We start from the raw sequence: 20,294 nt of genomic DNA on the forward strand, positions 1-20,294 counted from the left end.
GCCATCCCACCGGCGAAAATGTAAATTGCCGGTGGGATGGCATACGCGGCGGCGCGATTTCAGTGAAATCGCGGAAGTTGCCTTAAGAGGAAACTTCCGTGATTTCACTGAAATCGCGCCGCTGCGTATGCCATCCCACCGGCAATTTTCATTTTCACCAGTGGGATGGCATTTCGGGGAGATTAATGGCCCGCGAACAGGAAGATTTGTAGCGGGCGACTAATCTCCCCATGTGCCAGAGCCCTAGAAATGCTCCCATGCCCCACCTAGTGGTAGATATGATAGCAGCACTCAATAGTTAAAAACCAAGTCTGGCTCACCCAATTCATGACTGAGAGCAGTTTTATTGTGTAGTGCTGACTTTTTCTGAAAGCTCAGGATCAGGTGCAATGACCTGAGAGGGCTGCCTACACGCCAGTATTACAGCTAAAAATTATATTTTTGAATCAAAAATATAAATTTAGATGGAATGATATTATTTTACACAGTGCAATTTAGTAATAATAATAAAAATTTTAAAGGGATTCTGTCATGACTTTTATGGTGTACTTTTTATTAATAAATTACACTGTTGACATAGCAGATAATTCTACTATTTAAAATGTTTTTCTTGAACCAACAAATGTATTTTTAGCTGTAATAATAGTGTGTAGGCAGCCATATCAGTGCATTGTGCCTCATCCTAAGCTTTCTGAGAAAGAGTCAGCACTACACAATACAGCTGCTTTCAGATAATCTATTGTTTCTCCTAGAGTCCCAAGCCGGACTTGGGCTTCTTGCTATTGAGTGCTACTCTGATCTACTGGGAGTTGCTATCTTGTTACCTTCCCATTGTTCTGCTGATTGGCTGCTGGGTGGGAAAGGGAGGGTGATATCACTCCAACTTGCAGTAAAGTGTAACTGAAGCACAGATCACATGGATGTGGCACCCTGGAAAATGAAGAATATGGCTGGCTCCATGTGAAATTTCAAAATCAAAAACAATATTACATTAACTTCCACTGCTTTTAGATTTAAAACAAGGGATCCTCAGAGAAACCTGTATTTCCAGTTACACAGAAATTAACATGCTGATAACCGCTTGATTTGTTGTAATTAAATCCAATCCATTATGTTATCTTAACTCCTATCTTGTTTTTTTCTTAAAGCCTCACTGTGTACTGCTTGCCTCAAAAGAGAACTCGGCACCTGTCAAGCTTGGAGGTTTTGGAGTGGCAATACAGTTAGGGGAATCTGGTTTAGTAGCTGGAGGTAAGACTGACTCATACTCATGGCTTTATTTGTGGTGAAAGTATGACATCTTAAAAACTTTTTGTAATGTATTTAAGCATGCATGCCATATGACCAAATGCAAAAGCATGTTGCAATTATTTAACAAAAAAGCAATAATTAGTGAAGAAAAGTTACCTCAGTCCAAATGTTTTCATTGTAATGACTGCAGTTTGCGTGAAGTGTCCATAGAAAATTACAAATTAATAAAATTTGTAGCAAACAAGGTATTTTATGTTTTTTCGGTTGTTTTGGTGTGTTTTTTTTTTCTAGTTGTGTTTGACAAAAGTATATGTCAATGGTTACTGCTTTAGCTTCTCAGAAAGGCAGAGTGTATTCAATACTTCCTCTGCCCCTGATATCCTATTTCCTATGCCACAGCATATATGTATATACACATACTAGCCTACCCCCTTTTTTGTTTTAGTAATTCATTATAACATAAGAAGTCAAATGGCAGTCTAGGTATTTGTGTATAGATCAAAGTAATGTGGATTTAGGTTGAAGTACCTGTCATCTGTAGCCCTGCAGGTACTGCTTATAAACTTGCCACAAGTGACATAGTGGGTCAGTATCTTTGGTCACAACTGAAGGTTTAAAGATATGCACTGATTTAGTACAAAAGCACCTTTTTTGCCCATGGCACAGTAAGATACCACTTTGCAGTCCTGCTCGATAGGCTTGGTGAGATCTGGCTGTTCCTGGTAACTAACAATGATGAGGTACAGAGACTGTGTGCAGGGAAGCACAAATTCACCACTGCCTGATATAAGTCCTGTGTCACTCTATGTGGTTGGATGCTCTTGGTTACTTGGAATGTGTTGCCTAGCAAAAGCACACATAATGGCGAGGTACAGAGACTTGGATAAATCCTGTGGCACCATCTAGGAACTGATGCTTGGGTGGCCAAATTGCTCTCTTAAAGGGTATGGCATATAAGGGTATCTCTACCTCTGCATTCTGTTTGATGTGGCTTTCTCTGTGTGTCATATTTTCCTTTTCTTTCTGATACAAGCCTATAATTTCTGTTATTCCTTTTTCACACACATTTTATGTCTTGCTGCACAACATGCATGTGTGAATAAACAGTTGCCACAGGTGACATGCTTTCTATGTAAATTTCCTGTGGTTGCTAGGCAACTTTTTTTTTTTTGCATGAGGAAGTTGTGGGGTTTTAAATTCTGTCACACTATTGTAGATCTGGTTGCACTGTTTGACTCTCAATGAATGTTCCTGTGGGGGACAAACAATGAGCAAAATAAACAGTTGAAAGATTGACTCAGCAAATATTGTGAGTGCCGTTCTTCTGCATTGTTTCACGGTATATAAAGATAAAACACATAGCACTCACACAACCAGGTGCATTCTCATCAGTCATATGATCAGAACCCTGTACCCAGAGTGAAAGAAAAATCATTCATCTCAAATCATATAGGTGCATACACAGTCAGAGAAAACACATCAGTTTAAGGAGAAAGAAAGGTAAAAACGTTTTATCAGAAAGGTCTATGTAAATACAGCCATAAGCACTCACAGAAACGCTGTACTGAGTCCTCTGTCAAAAGATTTGTTGTGTCTGTTTTCCTCTGCCAGAGACACACAGCTCTCTCCCCTCTCCTGCTCCCCCCTCCCTCAAGAATGCTAAGAACTCACTCCCCCCCCTTAGGAATATGGATCTGAGCCAATCAGCAGGAAGCTGACACATAGTCTAACTAACGGAGCATGTACACTGCTCTGGGTGTCTGTGCAGGAGTGAGGCATAATGGGAACTTTCTTTACACAACTCAGCGTTTATTCTTCCTGTTTGGCTTTTGATCATCTGAACAGGTGAAATATGGGGAGACTTAAGGGCACTATTGAGAGAACTGAAGGTATGCCTGCATCTTGAGATTAACTCTTTATTAGCCTTTCCTTCTCCTTTAAAGCATATTCACTAGTAAAAAATACAACCTTCACCGACCCTAACCCGCCCTCTACCAACCCTAACCCTACCCGACCCAGCTTCTCTCCTATATTTATAGGCCCGCCCTGCAATTATGTCATAAAAGGGGCAGGGCGTGTCAGGTGCACGTCTATAAATTCACAGGCCGGAAGAGGAAGCCGCCAGTGTATGGTTGCAGGCGGGCAAGCGGAAGAGCTCAACCCAAACCCACCCCCAACCTGCAAGTGATGTCCTGAGGTCGGGCCAAACCCACCCGACCCCTGGTAACCATGTATTGGGCATCTTGGAATAGCATCTGACTGGATCACAAATATTTGTACATCATAAGGGGCTCTAGGACTAATTTCCGCAAACCATTATCAGCACTAATAATATTCCAATGGTTTTTAATACACTGGCCCATTTAATATAAGGTCAGCATCCAAAAAATGAATTGATGACTGATGGATCTCATATGTAAACCTCACTGGGCTATCAATAACATTCAACTCGTTGACCATCTCCTGAAATTCCCTCTCTGTACCACACCAGATAATAATCATATAGTCTATATAGCGACGGAAAAAAAAAGGAACTTATGTCCAAATTAAACATTTTTTCAACGTTCGTTTAATAAATAGGACTTTATTCTAAACATATTTTTTGCTTGTTTTAATTAGAATATATCTGTGTTTTGTATTTGCACTAAACAAAGCAAATGTCAAAATTGAATATGAAGTCTTAAGTGCACAATCAAAATAAATAAGCAGTACAGTGATATTGCATATTTTATATTTTTCCTTCCAAATCGGCAACAGAATTTCTCTCCATGTATCTGTGACATCTCTATTTATATATTGGAACAAGTTGCATAGGGCGTTACAGTGATATAATATGGTGCAGTACTTAAATTCACAAACATGGGTTATAGAATGAAAAGGGCATATTTTATGTCAAACCTGAGCACATATATGCAAGCCAGCCTTTTAATGCATTGGAAGGAGGAAAAAAAGGGACACTTGCTTTTAGAATGCTAAAACAACAACATTTATATCCAAACTTATTTAAGTTTACAAATATTCAATCTTCATTTTCTGCTTGCAATTTTCTTTTTTTTTTTTTTTTTTTTTTTTAGGTCGTGTAGGAACACCACATTTTATGGCGCCTGAAGTAGTAAAAAGAGAGCCCTATGGAAAACCCGTAGATGTCTGGGGATGCGGAGTGATCCTTTTTATTCTGCTAAGTGGCTGTTTGCCCTTTTATGGAACAAAAGAGAGGTTGTTTGAAGGCATTATCAAAGGGAAGTATAAAGTGAGTATTAATATTGAAATAAAATAAAATGACTGTTACTCTAAAAATTCTTTTCTCCTTGCATTATGTTCTGTTTCTCTGTTAGAGATTGCGGACTAGGCACATGGGTTAGGAATGGCATATTCTATTATTATTCATCCTACTTCTATATAAGGGCAAAAAGTGTGTTTACTTGTTTTTCCTACTTGCTGGTATGGTGTGAAGCCCCATCCTTTCTTCCTGTTCAGCTATCCTCATCTCTTCGACGCCCAACTCATTCAGTTTGGCATCTGTAAAAAGGGGCATAAAGACTATTTGAACTGCCAAAAGTGAATACATTTTTATGTTTAAAATATGCATGATTCCTCATAAGAGGAAATTGTGTATGACTCGAACAGACCACTTTTCTGCCCCCACCTTTTGGCTGAGAGTCATTCAACCCCTACCTCAACTTGTTTAGCGTGAAAGTGCTGGATTCTGGAAGTTGAAGTTCCTTCTGCTTTACAGAGACTGCATGCCCGACCCACTGTGTGTCCTTCAAGGTACTTTCCACTTAAAAAAAAAAAACAAAGTGGGATCTTTATTTCTGGCAGTTTGGCCATTCTTCCGGCTGTTCTTATGTTCCTTAGAGTTAAAGGTTTAATACAGTTCATGAATATCAAGCTAAGCTGTAATTTTCAAAAGTTCTTTAGCAATTGTGGGGTTATAGGAAGGCAGTAAATCAGATAGATATATGCCTGGTATAGCATTTGTCTGTCAGTGTCGGATTTTTGGTATCAAGATGCAATATTGTGCATTTTTGTGTCAAACTCTGCCCTTTTTAAGCACTGACAGCGAAAAAAAATCATTGCTTCCTGCACTGAAAAATTGAGATATATATATATATATATATGTATATATATATATGTATATAGGGACTTGATACAAAGGAAAAAGTGTTTTTATTGAAAAAATGTCAACTTTTCGAGCACAACCAGTGTTTAATTCATGCCTTTTGTGTAATAAATACACAGGCACAAGTCACCATCAGCAGTGATTGAAGCTCACCGGTTTTCTTACTTTCCTTTAAAAACTAGTACTGTATATACTCGAGTATAAGCCTAGTTTTTCAGCACCCAAAATGTGTACTTTGTTTTGTATTTCTGGACAGTGGAAAAGTCACTTATAGCTGTATTGTCAGGGGGATAAGTAGTGGTCTGTTTTACCTAAAAAAGGTGGGTAAGATTTATAAGGTAGTGTAAATATGGAAAACAGTTTCATTTTTGAGTTTGTCAGTTTTTGTATGGTTCATTGCTTTGTACATGTGACAGTGCTTCTTGTCTTGCAAACAAACAGTCCTACCTTGCCTTAGACCCTCTGGTTTATAGCAAGTTCTATACATGAACATTTACTACACTGCTGCCTGGATATACCAGTGTCTTAATTATTAACTGAAGTTGGAAAAGAGAAGGCTAAGTTAAGTTATATTAAGCAGAAGTGTTCTACACTGCATACAGAGCAAAAATGTAAACCTCAGATGTGTCAAAAATAAAACCGTATTAAAACCTTTAAAAAAAGCTGTTTGTGATATATAATGAAATCTTTAGTAGATGCGCTAGGTGGGATTGCATGCTGGTGTCTTCAAGGTTTGTTCATAAAAAGTAGAGGAGAGAGGAGTTACAAGGGATGATCAACAGATGAGAGCAAAACATAGCAAAGGCAGATGGGAAAGCTAAAAAAAAATTCAGCTGCAAAAGACAAAAATAAAAGGAGAAGTAAAAGCTGAGAATTAAGGAGAATATGAAAGCAGAAGAGAAATTGAAAGATATCAGCAACTGGCGTAGGAATAGAAGAAAAGGGGGACACAAATATCTGCATGAGAAAGTGGAAGAATTAGGGCAGTGGCACACGGGGAGATTAGTCCTCCCTTGACAAATCTTGGTTGTTGCAGGTGACTAATCTTTCCACAATGCTATTCCACCAGCTAGAATGTAAATTGCCAGTGGAATGCCATATGCGTCGCTGCAATGTCCCGAAGTTTCTTCTCAAGGCAACTTCGGTACATCTCAGCGTTGCGCATGCCATCCCACTGGTGATTTACATTCTAGCCAATGGGATGGTATTGTGGGGAGATTAGTTGCCCGTGACAATGAATATTTGTTGCAGGGCGACTAATCTCCCCGTGTTTCATTGCCCTTGAAGAAGTAAAGAACAGTTAAGTTGGAAGGTAGGGGAAAGCTTAAGGGCGAAGACACATGGGGCTATTAGTTGCGCTGGCTGGTATATTAATCTATGCCGGTTAAATCTGCGCATTTAGTCTCGGCTACCGTGTTTCAAATAAGATAAAGGGTGACATTACAAGGGAAAGGAGATCAGAAGGAAGAATAATTTCTGGCAATTAACATTTCACTTTAAGATGTTGGAAACTATATAATTTTATATGTGATTAGTATTTGTCTATATACAGTGGAGGAAATAATTATTTGACCCCTCACTGATTTTGTAAGTTTGTCCAATGACAAAGAAATGAAAAGTCTCAGAACAGTATCATTTCAATGGTAGGTTTATTTTAACAGTGGCAGATAGCACATCAAAAGGAAAATCGAAAAAATAACTTTAAATAAAAGATAGCAACTGATTTGCATTTCATTGAGTGAAATAAGTTTTTGAACCCCTACCAACCATTAAGAGTTCTGGCTCCCACAGAGTGATTAGACACTTCTACTCAATTAGTCAACCTCATTAAGGACACCTGTCTTAACTAGTCACCTGTATAAAAGACACCTGTCCACAGAATCAATCAATCAAGCAGACTCCAAACTCTCCAACATGGGAAAGACCAAAGAGCTGTCCAAGGATGTCAGAGACAAAATTGTAGACCTGCACAAGGCTGGAATGGGCTACAAAACCATTAGCAAGAAGCTGGGAGAGAAGGTGACAACTGTTGGTGCGATTGTTCGAAAATGGAAGGAGCACAAAATGACCATCAATCGACCTCGCTCTGGGGCTCCAAGCAAGATCTCACCTCGTGGGGTGTCAATGATTCTGAGAAAGGTGAAAAAGCATCCTAGAACTACACGGGAGGAGTTAGTTAATGACCTCAAATTAGCAGGGACCACAGTCACCAAGAAAACCATTGGAAACACATTACACCGCAATGGATTAAAATCCTGCAGGGCTTGCAAGGTCCCCCTGCTCAAGAAGGCACATGTGCAGGCCCGTCTGAAGTTCGCCAATGAACACCTGAATGATTCTGTGAGTGACTGGGAGAAGGTGCTGTGGTCTGATGAGACCAAAATAGAGCTCTTTGGCATTAACTCAACTTGCTGTGTTTGGAGGAAGAAAAATGCTGCCTATGACCCCCAAAACACCGTCCCCACCGTCAAGCATGGGGGTGGAAACATTTTTGCTTTGGGGGTGTTTTTCTGCTAAGGGCACAGGACAACTTATTCGCATTAACGGGAAAATGGACAGAGCCATGTATCGTGAAATCCTGAACGACAACCTCCTTCCCTCTGCCAGGAAACTGAAAATGGGTCGTGGATGGGTGTTCCAGCACGACAATGACCCAAAACATACAGCAAAGGCAACAAAGGAGTGGCTCAAGAAGAAGCACATTAAGGTCATGGAGTGGCCTAGTCAGTCTCCGGACCTTAATCCAATAGAAAACCTATGGAGGGAGCTCAAGCTCAGAGTTGCACAGAGACAGCCTCGAAACCTTAGGGATTTAGAGATGATCTGCAAAGAGGAGTGGACCAACATTCCTCCTAAAATGTGCGCAAACTTGGTCATCAATTACAAGAAACGTTTGACCTCTGTGCTTGCAAACAAGGGTTTTTCCACTAAGTATTAAGTCTTTTTTTGTTAGAGGGTTCAAAAACTTATTTCACTCAATGAAATGCAAATCAGTTGCTATCTTTTATTTAAAGTTATTTTTTCGATTTTCCTTTTGATGTGCTATCTGCCACTGTTAAAATAAACCTACCATTGAAATGATACTGTTCTGAGACTTTTCATTTCTTTGTCATTGGACAAAATTACAAAATCAGTGAGGGGTCAAATAATTATTTCCTCCACTGTGTGTGTGTGTGTGTGTGTGTGTATGTATATATATATATATATATATATATATATATATATATATATATATATATATATATATAATGTCATAAGAGTCCTCATGTGGGGCAATTTCATTAGTAATCCAAATTGTTCTCTTATATTGCTTAGATGAATCCTAGACAATGGAACCATATATCAGAAAGTGCCAAAGATCTGGTACGCCGCATGCTAATGCTGGACCCTGCTGAAAGGATAACTGTTTATGAGGCACTTAATCATCCTTGGCTAAAGGTAATCATGCTTTTCTTGGTTCTCCTTTTTTGTTCTACACAGATTGCAATTAAATGCCCAAATTATCATGCATGTACTTGGGTCGTTTATCAAATTTTACTATATAATCAGTTGTTGTGATACTTACTGCACAGTCTATTTGACAATAGTTTTTTTGCATGATTAATTTGTACACGGTATTCTGTGTTATTTTACATTCATAATTTTGACTGATGGGATAACAAAGTTAGATGAAGCACTAAATAGAAATCATATTTTATGTGGAAGAAGGTTTATGTGGAAAACTTTTTTTTTAACCTACAGTCCTATCTGAGGTTAGAAATTACATTTGGCAATATACAAAATAATTGTACTGCTTTTGTTAATACCAGTTCTGGTAAGGAAGATATGTAGTAAACAGGCCATTTAAGCAACAATTTTATGTCTTACCATAGATAAAACATAAACTGCTTTTATGAAAAGGAGTTTTTATATTGAAAGCAAAATTGGTTTCTCATCACTGCCACCGCTTTGTGAGAAACAATGTACCGATAGAGACCACACAAGAATTTCCTGATACAAACTGTGTAGGGCTGGCCCTTTCCTGCCCTTCATCAGGCATCAAGCATTGGTTTTGGACATGTAGTGAAAGATGAGTAGGAGAACCTTAAAAAGAATTGTAACCCAAAAAGTATAGTAGTTAGAATTTTTTTTGTATATCAGTCCAGCTTGTGGCTAATAGCGACATAGACCACATGATTGTTCACTAGTGCACTGGTTGGTAGTGATGTAGACCCCATGATTGTTTACTAGTTTTAGCTTAGTAAATCAGATGATATAGTGGTATTTATTGATGAATGAAGAAATAAAATGTTAACATAAATGAACCCATTAACTGCCTGTTGTGTAGAGTCTACATTGCTGGCAAAAAGTGCCACAGTAGTAGATTTGATGTATGAACTAATAATAATATGAACTATCAGACAATACTTGAACAGTGAAAAAGAAAACAAGCTTTTACTTGGGAGAAATTATTGCTGCTAGGTGCAATGAGATATTTCTCTTGATAAATGTACCAGGAAATGAATCATTGCATCTGTAGCACACTGGTTGTGCAATATTGTGTAAGCTGTAAAAAAATATCCAGAAATTTTCTCAGCCTCTGCCCTAGTTTGTATCATTTGACCGAACTATGCTATCTGCATCTTTAAAAATAATCTCATACTCCACATCTGTTTCTGTTGCATAATCCCTTCATTTTAGTTTGTATGTTTTTTTACTTCTTCTTTTGTTTTTCACTTTTTGCCTCCTCCATGTTATACATAGTTATCATCATGGCATGTTCTTTTTTTTTTTTATTTATTATTTTGTAAATTAGAGGTATAAAGAATATTGTAACATTGGATATTGTGCTTTGTACAGGGAAATAGTTGCATGGTATAGCTGTGCAGGCTGTGTAAAAACCTAGAATGCCAAACCTTCTGTTTGGCATGCCATGCCTGCAAAGATGTCCAACTGGAGTTATGCCATATTTGTTGCTCAATTCAGGTCCCAACAGTAGTTAAAACCATGAAAACCAAGGACTTGGATGCTGTTCAGTCAAAATACTTTATTTTTGCTAAAGATAAATCTTGCATGATCATGCAGTGGAGAATTCTTTGGTCAGGTTTACAGGCTTAGTTCTAGATTAATGTGAAGATGCAGAAAACCATTTTTTGCGTTCAATGCCATCATCATTTATTAATTCTAAACATTTGTAGAAATATTATTATTTTGGTTGTCTTTGCAACTTTTCTCATCAAAAGCCTTGACTGGAAAATAACATAAAATTAGGCTATGTATAGGTATTCATAGGGTATCTAAGGTATTTACATTGATTATGATTGTAAGCTTCTCAGCTGAATCTTATACAGTATCTACGTTATACCTATTTATTTAAAAAACTGTATATGTCACCCTCCAGTGATTTCACCTCTTAAAGGAAAAGCAAAGGTGAAATCACTGGATGGTGCAGTTTTGTTAGCATACTCGTCCCAAATCCTTCTAATAGCTTACCTGCAACTCAAGGGTGGCGCTCTTTTGCTTCACGTATCAGTCTGGGGTACTGTTTACTGAGCTCTAGTTCTGCCATTTTGTTTCTTCCTTCCTCCCAGGTGTCCCCTGCCCAACATCTGCGCTTGTGCTGTACAGAACTTGCAGAAAAGGGTTTTTTTTACTGCACATGCGTTCATCTGAAACTGACAGGGATGCCTGAAGGACCAGAGGAATATGGAGGCACAGTTCTCAGTGAACAGTACTCCAGACTTGGCACCTCCCATGATTTTACCTTTACCACCTTCTTTAACAGCATTGCTTGATAAGGTTTGGGTTGTTTGCTAAATTCACCATTGTGTTTTTCTAATCCAGGAGAGAGATCGCTATGCATATAAGATTCATCTACCAGAAACTGTAGAACAGCTGAGAAAATTCAATGCAAGACGGAAATTAAAGGTAAGCAGAATTTATTTATTTAAATGCAAGAGCAGAGTAGTGACCAATAAGGGAAATTTATGTCCTTTTGTTATTAAAAGGCAGTCAACTGTAAACTAGGGATGCACCAAACCTAGTTTTTCGGGTTCGGCCGAACCCCCAAATCCATCGAAAGGGATTCAGCCAAATTGAATCCTTGTTAGCATATGCTAATTAGGATTCAAAGGGTTAAACGTTGTAAAGTTTGCCACTTCCATATTCTCAAGGACATTTAACCGTTCCAAATCCTAATTAGCATCTGAACCCTGCCGAAAAAGGCCGAATCCTGGCCGAATACCGAACCAAATCCTGGATTTGGTGCATCCCTAATGGAAACCTAATTGCCTTAACTGAGCACTGAGAATGTCAGGATTCTGTAAAATTGTGCACGAGACATAGCGTACCAAAACCAAATTTTTATCCTGTTTGCTTTTGGTTTATGGTAAGAACTGTAGATCGGAACAGAAATAAAATCTGGTCTTTTGAGGACCATGGCAGTGGGTGATGTCTGCTACCTGTCCCACCAGTAAAAATGTGGAGTCCATGTGCCCATACCCCAGACCTGCAGCCCAAGTAGGAAGTTCATACAAGATTGTAGTATTATAAAGTATAACTTTATAACAAGGATATGATGAAGTGCATATGTGCACGTTTTTTGTAATAATAAGTATAATAATAATAATACTTTTTCATAAACTTAGATGGCTATTCTGGATCTGTGTATGCCTACTACAGTCTTCTATGAATCTTGTACACCTTACATTTTTTGTAATAATAAGTATAATAATAATACTTTTTCATAAACTTAGATGGCTATTCTGGATCTGTGTATGCCTACTACAGTCTTCTATGAATTACTGTGTTCTGCAGGTTCTGGAACATGTGCACCTAGACCCCACATTTCTATTGATGAACTTTATCTACCATTAAACTGTATGCACGCTGTATTAATCCTTTTCATTTTAATGTGATCAGCCCCCAATGTGATCCAGTCACTGGCCCCTTGAGTGTCATGTTTGGGCAAATATTTACTTTACTGTTTTTGTTTTTATGAGCACTGAAGTTTACATTTTTGTGTATAATCAGAGTTTTCCACTTTTACATTGTTTTAACCAAATTGAACCCACTTACAAGTTACAATGGCAATAGATACAGAGATATAATGACATAACTTTTTAAAATGTTACTTACGTGCTAAAGACTAGATTTATACTGATAGGTTACATATTTTTAACCAGGCTGTATTTGAAAAAAAAGTTTGCTTTGTGAGCTTAATTTAAGGAAATAGCTGTCAGCTCTTTTAGTTATGCAATACTTATTTTGCTATTTTGCTGTAACAGGAATTTTTCACGAGGGTACAATGCTTACAACACGCACAGATGATGCGCATTCTTTTTTTTTTTTTTTTTTTTAAGTGGAAAACAGTAATCCATAGATTTTTTTTACTGTTTATGTTCTGGCCCCCAGGACCGCCATCAGGGGGGTAGAGGGGGTACCAGACTCCATGAAATCTTTCTTAGGGGGGCCCGGTCATGTCGCGAAATTTACTTCAGTTACAGATAAACTGCTTAGAAAGCTACTTAACTTGCTTAGGACTTAAGTAACTTGCGTATTAAGCAAAAGACAATGCAGAGACACTTTGCAGGGACAAACTCCACTGACCCCCCAATGAATTAAAAAAAAAACTTAAGGTAAATTCCACTTCCACCAGTTAACTGACTGACTTATTAACACTTTATCATTCATGTTAACTATTTATATGAACTACTTATTATAGCTTAAATGTCAGCTGTTTATATCGCACACACAAGGGGTGTGGCCAATGTTTTGGTACTCCGAAGTAATCCTCAGAAGACCCGTAGCCTTAATATAACCCTTGATTGCTGTCACTAACCCTGCATTGGAGTGGATAAACTATTCCCCTTTTAGCCATCACTGCAGTTTATACGTGCCAGTTCACCAATGACCCAAAGGTCATCATGCACGGTCCATAGCTGCCATTTGGTTATTGCAGCCACCATGTTTGTGTTTTATTATTTCCAGGTTGGATGGCAATGATTGGGGACCAGGACAGTGTAAAATTATCTAGGCCCACAGCTTCCCACTGTGCATACACCTGCTCTCCATCACCCCTATCCAACGTAGGAACTTGTGTGATATGGCCATATGAGCTAGCCACTGTTGCACAGCTATGCACTTCAGGAGCTGCAATGGAAAACTATTAAAGGGGTTGTTCACCTTTAAATTACCTTTACATATGAAGTACTGAGTGAAATTCTGAGACAATTTGCAATTGGTCTTTTTTTTTTATTATGTTTGGCTTTTTAATTATTAAGCTCTTTTAAGCAGTTTGGAAGTTTAGCAGCTATATTGTTGAGTAATGAAATTACCCTAGCAACCAATCATTTGTGTGAGCGAGCTATTCGAATATGAAAAGCATAGGCCTGACTAAAGGTAAGTAATGAAATATAACAATAACACTAAAATTGAGCCTCACAGAGCAAAAGGGTTTTTTTATTTGGCTGCTGGGGTCAGTGACCCAAGTTTAAAAGCTGGAAATAGTTAGAAGATGGCAAAATTAAGACCAATTGAAAAGTTGCTAAGAATTGTTTATTGTTTAACATACTAAAAGTTAAAATAGCTTGGGAGTCAGTTCACATTTAAGGAACATTATGAAGAGGTTATGGATGTATTTAACTATAATGTACAGCACTGGTAAAATTTGTGTGTTTCCTCTAAAGCTTTCATATACAGGTATGGGATCCCTTATCCGGAAACCCGTTATCCAGAAAGCTCCGAATTACGGAAAGCCCGTCTCCCATAGACTCCATTTTAATCAAATAATTCAGAATTTTAAAACTGATTTCTTTTTTCTCTGTAGTAATAAAACAGTACCTTGTAATTGATCCCAACTAAGATATAAAGAATCCTTATTGGATGCAAAACAATCCTATTGGGTTTAATTAATGTTTTATTGATTTTTTAGTAGACTTTAAGGTATGGAGATCCAAATTACGGAAAGACCCCTTATCCAGAATACCCTTGGTCCCGAGCATTCTGGATAACGGGTCCAATACCTGTATCTTATATAAATAAGCTATTATGCATCCCCGCTTAATCATCTCCTTGTAAGTTGGCTCACAGAATTGTAGAGGCTGGTCAGAATGTAGCGAAATGTTATGTGAAACTAATAATAATTAGCAATAATGAATGTCATTTTTTCAGATGTTAAATCTTACTCATAACACTCTTGAAGTAACAGCTATGATAATTCTATTTATGCAGGGAGCAGTTCTAGCTGCCGTTTCTAGCCACAAATTTAATTCATTCTATGGGGATCCTCCAGAGGAGTTACCTGACTTTTCAGAAGACCCAACATCATCAGGTATGTCTTGTGTTCACACAAATGAACTGTAATTAAGTATAAAGGCAGTAGGATAGTCAGAGCTCTGGGGAGAGCACTGTACTAGAAACATAGCTCTGCAGCATACATTAAATATTGCTTCAGTTTTTTATAAAATGTTTTCTATTATGAAAATCGGTCTAATTTTTTTGCTCTCATATTACCAGTAGCAGCTCAGTAAGTTAGATCCCTGACTTTGCTTACTGCTACAGTATCATGAATTAGTTGGTACATTTCTCTGCATCAGTTCCTACTGTGCAGAATCCCCAAGCTTGACTGAAGTATTTTGCAGCAACTGTTACAATTTTTCACACTAGTTTCCTGCATTTCTCTGATGTGGTTGGCAAATGTATCAAGTTTTAAAAGTTTAGAAGGTCAGCTACCTGGCTTAGAGAGTTTATATAAAAGGAAGGAAAATGAAAGTTTGAAATGAATACCCCCTATATGCCCCTATAAAGGTTTGGGTTTATTATGAAACCTGTTATAATCCAATAGGACATATTGGTACAAAGACTTTTGTTTTATAATAAAATCTTTTAAATATGGGCTATCTTTAGTGCCGCTTGCTGCTCCACTTCGCCCCCATGCTTAAAGGAGAAGGAAAGGCTAATAAAGAGTTAATCTCAAGCTGCAGGCATACCTTCAGTTCTCTCAATAGTTCCCTTAAAGGAACAGTAACACCAAAAAATGAAAGTGTATAAAAGTAACTAAAATATAATGTGCTGCTGCCCTGCACTGGTAAAAGTTGTGTGTTTACTTCAGCAAGTCTACTATAATTTATATAAAAAGCTGCTATGTAGCCATGGGGGCAGCCATTCAAAGGAAAAAAGGCACAGGCACATAGCAGATAACAGATAAAACACTATTGTATTCTACAGAGCTTATCTGTTATCTGCTATGTAACCTGTGCCTTTTCTCCTTTTTTCCAGCTTGAATGGCTGCCCCCGTGGCTACACAGCAGCTTATTATATAAATTATAGTAGTGTTACTGTAGCAAACACACCAGTTTTACCAGTGCAGGGCAACAGTGCATTATATTTTTATTACTTTAAAGCTCTTTAATTTTTTGGTGTTACTGTTCCTTTAAGTCTCCCCATACTTCACCCGATCAGAAGCCAGACAGGAAAAAAAAACGCTGAGCAGTGTAGAGAAGATTCCCATAATGCATTGCTCCTTCAAGACTTGTCGACTTGTTACTGCAAGCGGCGCATGCGCACACAGCAGGAGCGTCCAGTTGCCATGGCGACGCAGCATCGGTAAACTCTGTGACAAGCAGGTGGGGGGAGCGGGGGGGCAGGAGCTGCGGAGGGTTTGTGGCAGGAGCGGGGAGCTTGGGGGGGTTTGTGGAGCTTGGGGGGTTTGTGGCAGGAGCGGGGAGCGGCGGAGGCTTTGTGGCAGGAGCGGAGGGGGGGCTGTCTTGTGCTTTTCAGCCCATACAGACACGCTGGACAAGATGGCGGCGCCGTTCACTGAAACAAGTATGTAGGTTCTAGTATGTGTATCTCTCTAAATCTTTCATTAGGCAAGTCAGGAATATAGCGTTTTTACACAGCAATAGTAGCACTATTTAATAGTGTGCTTAATAGATTTTGACTTTCCTTCTCCTTTAACACTGCTGCACTGTGTTAAGGTGGGGGAAATGGGTCAATAGTGCTGCCTGAAGCAAGATTCTCACTTTTCCTCATGTGGCCATGGCTTTTTTTTATGTGAAATATTTTTATTGTGACCCACGTGTTAAGGGTTACTGCTCAACTACAAACCTGCCTAATTGTATTGCTTCATGTACAGCAGGTTTAGGATGAGGCTGACAATTATATACTAAATTTCTACTGCTAAATTTTAAGTCTTCCATCTGCATTTTTGTAAGATAATGTGTGTGTGTGCTAGTACGGATTTATCATTTCCAGTTCTATGATATGGATAGGTATTTTACCCTGAAATAACTTAGCATAGAACTGGAATTAATGTATCCTCACCAGTAGGATTGCATTTATTGCCAGTGGCCTTATGTTGTTTTTTTGTTTTTTTTCTTGTATGTTGGAATTATGCTATAATTCTGGATACATGCACCATTTTACTTATTATCTTACTTTTCTCAAATTATTCTATATTCTGTATTATTTGCTCAGTTTGATTTCTAACCCTATGAAAGGGGATTTCTATCTTTATAACAGTTTCAGAAAACAAATAGCCCATTTAAATAATATTTTTGGAATAAGGTTTCATTTACAAAAATGCAGCATTTTTAATATATCTTCCTGGAAAAGGTACAACTAAAAAGATCTTGAACTCCCCTCTCTCTGCCAGCCCTCCTGTGCTGAGAAACCAGACTTAGTGACATTTGGCAAGGTCACTAAACGAGCGGATCTTCTCCTGAAATGCCCACCTAAGGTGGGCGATATCAGATAATTAGATCCTTGAAAGGTGAACCTCCCCTTTAAGCTATAGTCTTAGCACTGAAACAATTCCAATATCAATATTTTCTTGGCTTGATGGATCTTTAGAATGGCATGGTGATCATAGTCTAGTTGAAGAAAAATATGAAAATTAATGATCATTGGTTGACCAGTTGTTGTGGCCTGATGTCACCTGTCTACATTTGAGTTCAGATGTTGTTCCTTGGATTTTGCAACTGAAGCAATGTTGCAGGTTTGAACAAACACCATGGGCACTTTAAAGGATGTTGTCACATTGACAGTCCAGATATATGTTATTTTTATTTAGCTTTAAAGGAGACATATCCTATAAAAATTAAGAATGTACCAGAGAATTATACTCCTCTAGATATAGAAGGAATGAGCTTAAAAAAAAGTTGTATTCCAGACTGATTTATTGAGAAATTCCACCAAAACTCCACTAGTCCCGCCCATCAGTTCCACTTCCTGTTGGCTGAATTCTCTGGATGAGCTGGGGAGCCGGCGGCCCTCCGTACACTGCACTATAAGAAAGGAACCAATCAGCAGCTAGGCTGACCTGATAGGGAACTGAAGCCTGTCTTTGCTTGTGTGAGTGCAGGGCTGTGATTGGCTCTCCCCCTCCTACTGTGCCTCTGGCAGGGACCATTAGGACACGCCCACTCTCCATTTCAAACTCGGACAGAGAAGTGATAGGATCTATAGGGAGCTCCAATAAAGTGAAACCAGCACCGTATATTATTCATAATTGCCTACAAAATTAGGGTTTTCCCATTTATCCAATATGTCTCCTTTAATACTGAGTTCATCTTTTTGTTCTGCCTCAAATTCTTATTGTTCATCTTCCAAGTGCTTAAAAGTAGCAGTCTTTTAAATATAATTGTTCCTCCTCTGTCTTGTGATCTTAAAAGTTTATCTAAATTCCATGCCATAAAGATGGGACGTCTGTTGTTTGCAAGGTAGAGTAACAGGAAGTAGATTTGTCTATGCAAGGATAAAAAGTGCCAAACTGTTTCTGAAGTAAATTAAGCAATTTTAGCCAAAGCTGCCTAGCCTAACCTTATCATTTGTAAATCTTACATTCATAAGCTTTATTCTGTGAGGTTATTCTTTTCATGGAGGGGGTTATAAGCAGATATATACTGACCATATATCACACCAGATACTGATTTTCTGAGACATATGTTTCAGAAAGAAAAAACAGACATATGTTTTTTTCTTATGGTGTTTATTAATGAGGGTTAGGTTTTACTTAGGTTCCAGTCTGGTACTTCTGGTTTGTTGTACCTGTGTTTTGGATAGATTTTATTCCTGCTTAATGAATTGTACAAAAATGATCCTATGCATTAAATCTCTCTCTAAAGGGCACATCTCATATGCGTTAAAAATGAATTATTCATAGTCAGTGTAAAACAATTTTTTCTAAAGAAGGTTAAAGTAGAACAAATCCCAACAGTGTTGCCTGCATTGCCCAACCTAAATCACTTTTGAAATCACCTAAAATGTATTTGTAACCTGATTCCTCGCCTTAATAAGTTGCCAAATGGCAGTTTTGGGATCTTAGTAACTTGTGTGAGTTTAATGATCCTGGCAATTGTGCTTATCTTCAGACAGCCCTAAATAAATGCATCACTTGATTCTTAATAGCAGTTCAGTATGTGTTTTTGTCATATTTAGCAAATAAAGGGCACATGTGGTATGGTTTGAGGGATGGGTTGATGAACTCTGTAAAGAGCTGCATGACATGTGGGTGCTGTTTACTTTCGGGTTTGGCATATCTGTGCTAAAACAGTGTTGGTTCGTGTAAAAATGTTAATTGCACACCATTCTGCTGGTGCACCTGTTTAAGGACTTTTAAAATTGGTATTATGGTAACCAGTTATAGATTTAAAAGTAAAAAATTAGCTTCCACCCCCACACTTAGGGGCAAGATTTATTAATATCAATTCATATCTATCTAAATCTATTCATTCCTATAAGATTTTTAGAAGTATATTTATCAAATGGTGAGTGATAACTTTCACCCATTGATAAATACAATCCTAAAAATCCCATAGGCATGAATACAATGTGGGTACATTTTTAATGTATTAACCTCTAAACTCATAATTTAATAAATCTTAATAAATGCTTACTTAGTTGTAGCCTGAAAGCAAAGACAGAAAAATGCACCCTATATTCTCTTCAAAAGTTTCCCTGTGTGCCGACCTTTTCTTAAATCTGCAGCTCCCTGTAGAGGAGTTCCCCATATTCCCCTGACTTCTAATCTTTCCTGTCAGTACGGATCTTAAAGGATCATGAACAGTCCAAGCTCATTCAGGAGGTAGGTTCAGCTGTGTATGTTTGTGCAAGATCCATGTCGGCAGATGTCGACAAATCCATGCCACACCATGAATATAGCATATATTTTTGGCAAGCCGAAAAAAACACTTGCAAAAAGTACGCGCCAAACGCTCCTATCTGAATGGAATATGCTTGGGTGCAGGCACATGTAGCCGAAATCCGCATAAAAATACGATGAAAATGTGATGTCTCACGTTTTTATGTGGATATCCGCTACATGTGCCTGCACCCAAGTGTATTCAATTCATTCCAGTGCAGGCACAGGTAGAAGAGCATGACGCATTTTTCGGCTTGCCGAAAATATACGCCATACGCATGGTGTGGCATTAGCCTAACAGAAGAGCATCAGAAGACAGGGAAAGATGGCTCCTTTGAACTCAGCTGTGCAGTTCTGCAGATTTATGGCAGGTCAGCACACAGAATAGCTGTTGCGGGAGGGAGCTTGGAGGGGGCAAAGTGGCAAAACCGTGCCAGAGACTTTCAGGCTTCACAGCTGTTAGTCATAAGATTGTAATTCGCGTATTGCAATCTTGTTGTATTAAACTATCACAATCTGACCTGGTTCCTCAGTCAGCAGGTGATCGTTTTTCTTTGCTTCCTTGTGCAGAGTGAAGCCCCGCCCCCACTTCCTGTTCAGTTCTTTCTTCAATTCGACTACTCTAGTCGACCTGGAGAGCCTATTAGGTATTTATATAATATTCATAGTATCAAACCTCTGCACTCACAGGACAAAAACATTTTTATTGTGTAAATATCAACTGATGTTTTGCTGGACATCCAGCATTTCTCAAAATTACAGAGAAAGACAAAAAAAAAAGTCCAAATGCCTTCGGTG

The 20,294-nt window shown here is 38.3% G+C and overlaps 1 protein-coding gene across 9 annotated transcripts in view; it reads left to right on the forward strand.

Annotated features, from left to right (window-relative positions):
- The window catches only part of cask (calcium/calmodulin-dependent serine protein kinase (MAGUK family)), a 172,079-nt gene that overhangs the window by 87,441 nt on the left and 64,344 nt on the right, over positions 1 to 20,294 (forward strand). For all 9 annotated transcript variants that reach the window (XM_012956939.3, XM_031895959.1, XM_031895960.1 and 6 more), the window contains 5 exon segments: positions 1,149 to 1,251; positions 4,326 to 4,501; positions 8,690 to 8,812; positions 11,198 to 11,281; positions 14,585 to 14,684. In XM_012956939.3, the coding sequence (XP_012812393.1) occupies positions 1,149 to 1,251; positions 4,326 to 4,501; positions 8,690 to 8,812; positions 11,198 to 11,281; positions 14,585 to 14,684 (586 nt within the window).

The sequence above is a fragment of the Xenopus tropicalis genome, chromosome 2, assembly GCF_000004195.4.
Source record: "Xenopus tropicalis strain Nigerian chromosome 2, UCB_Xtro_10.0, whole genome shotgun sequence".
Lineage (NCBI taxonomy): Eukaryota > Metazoa > Chordata > Amphibia > Anura > Pipidae > Xenopus > Xenopus tropicalis.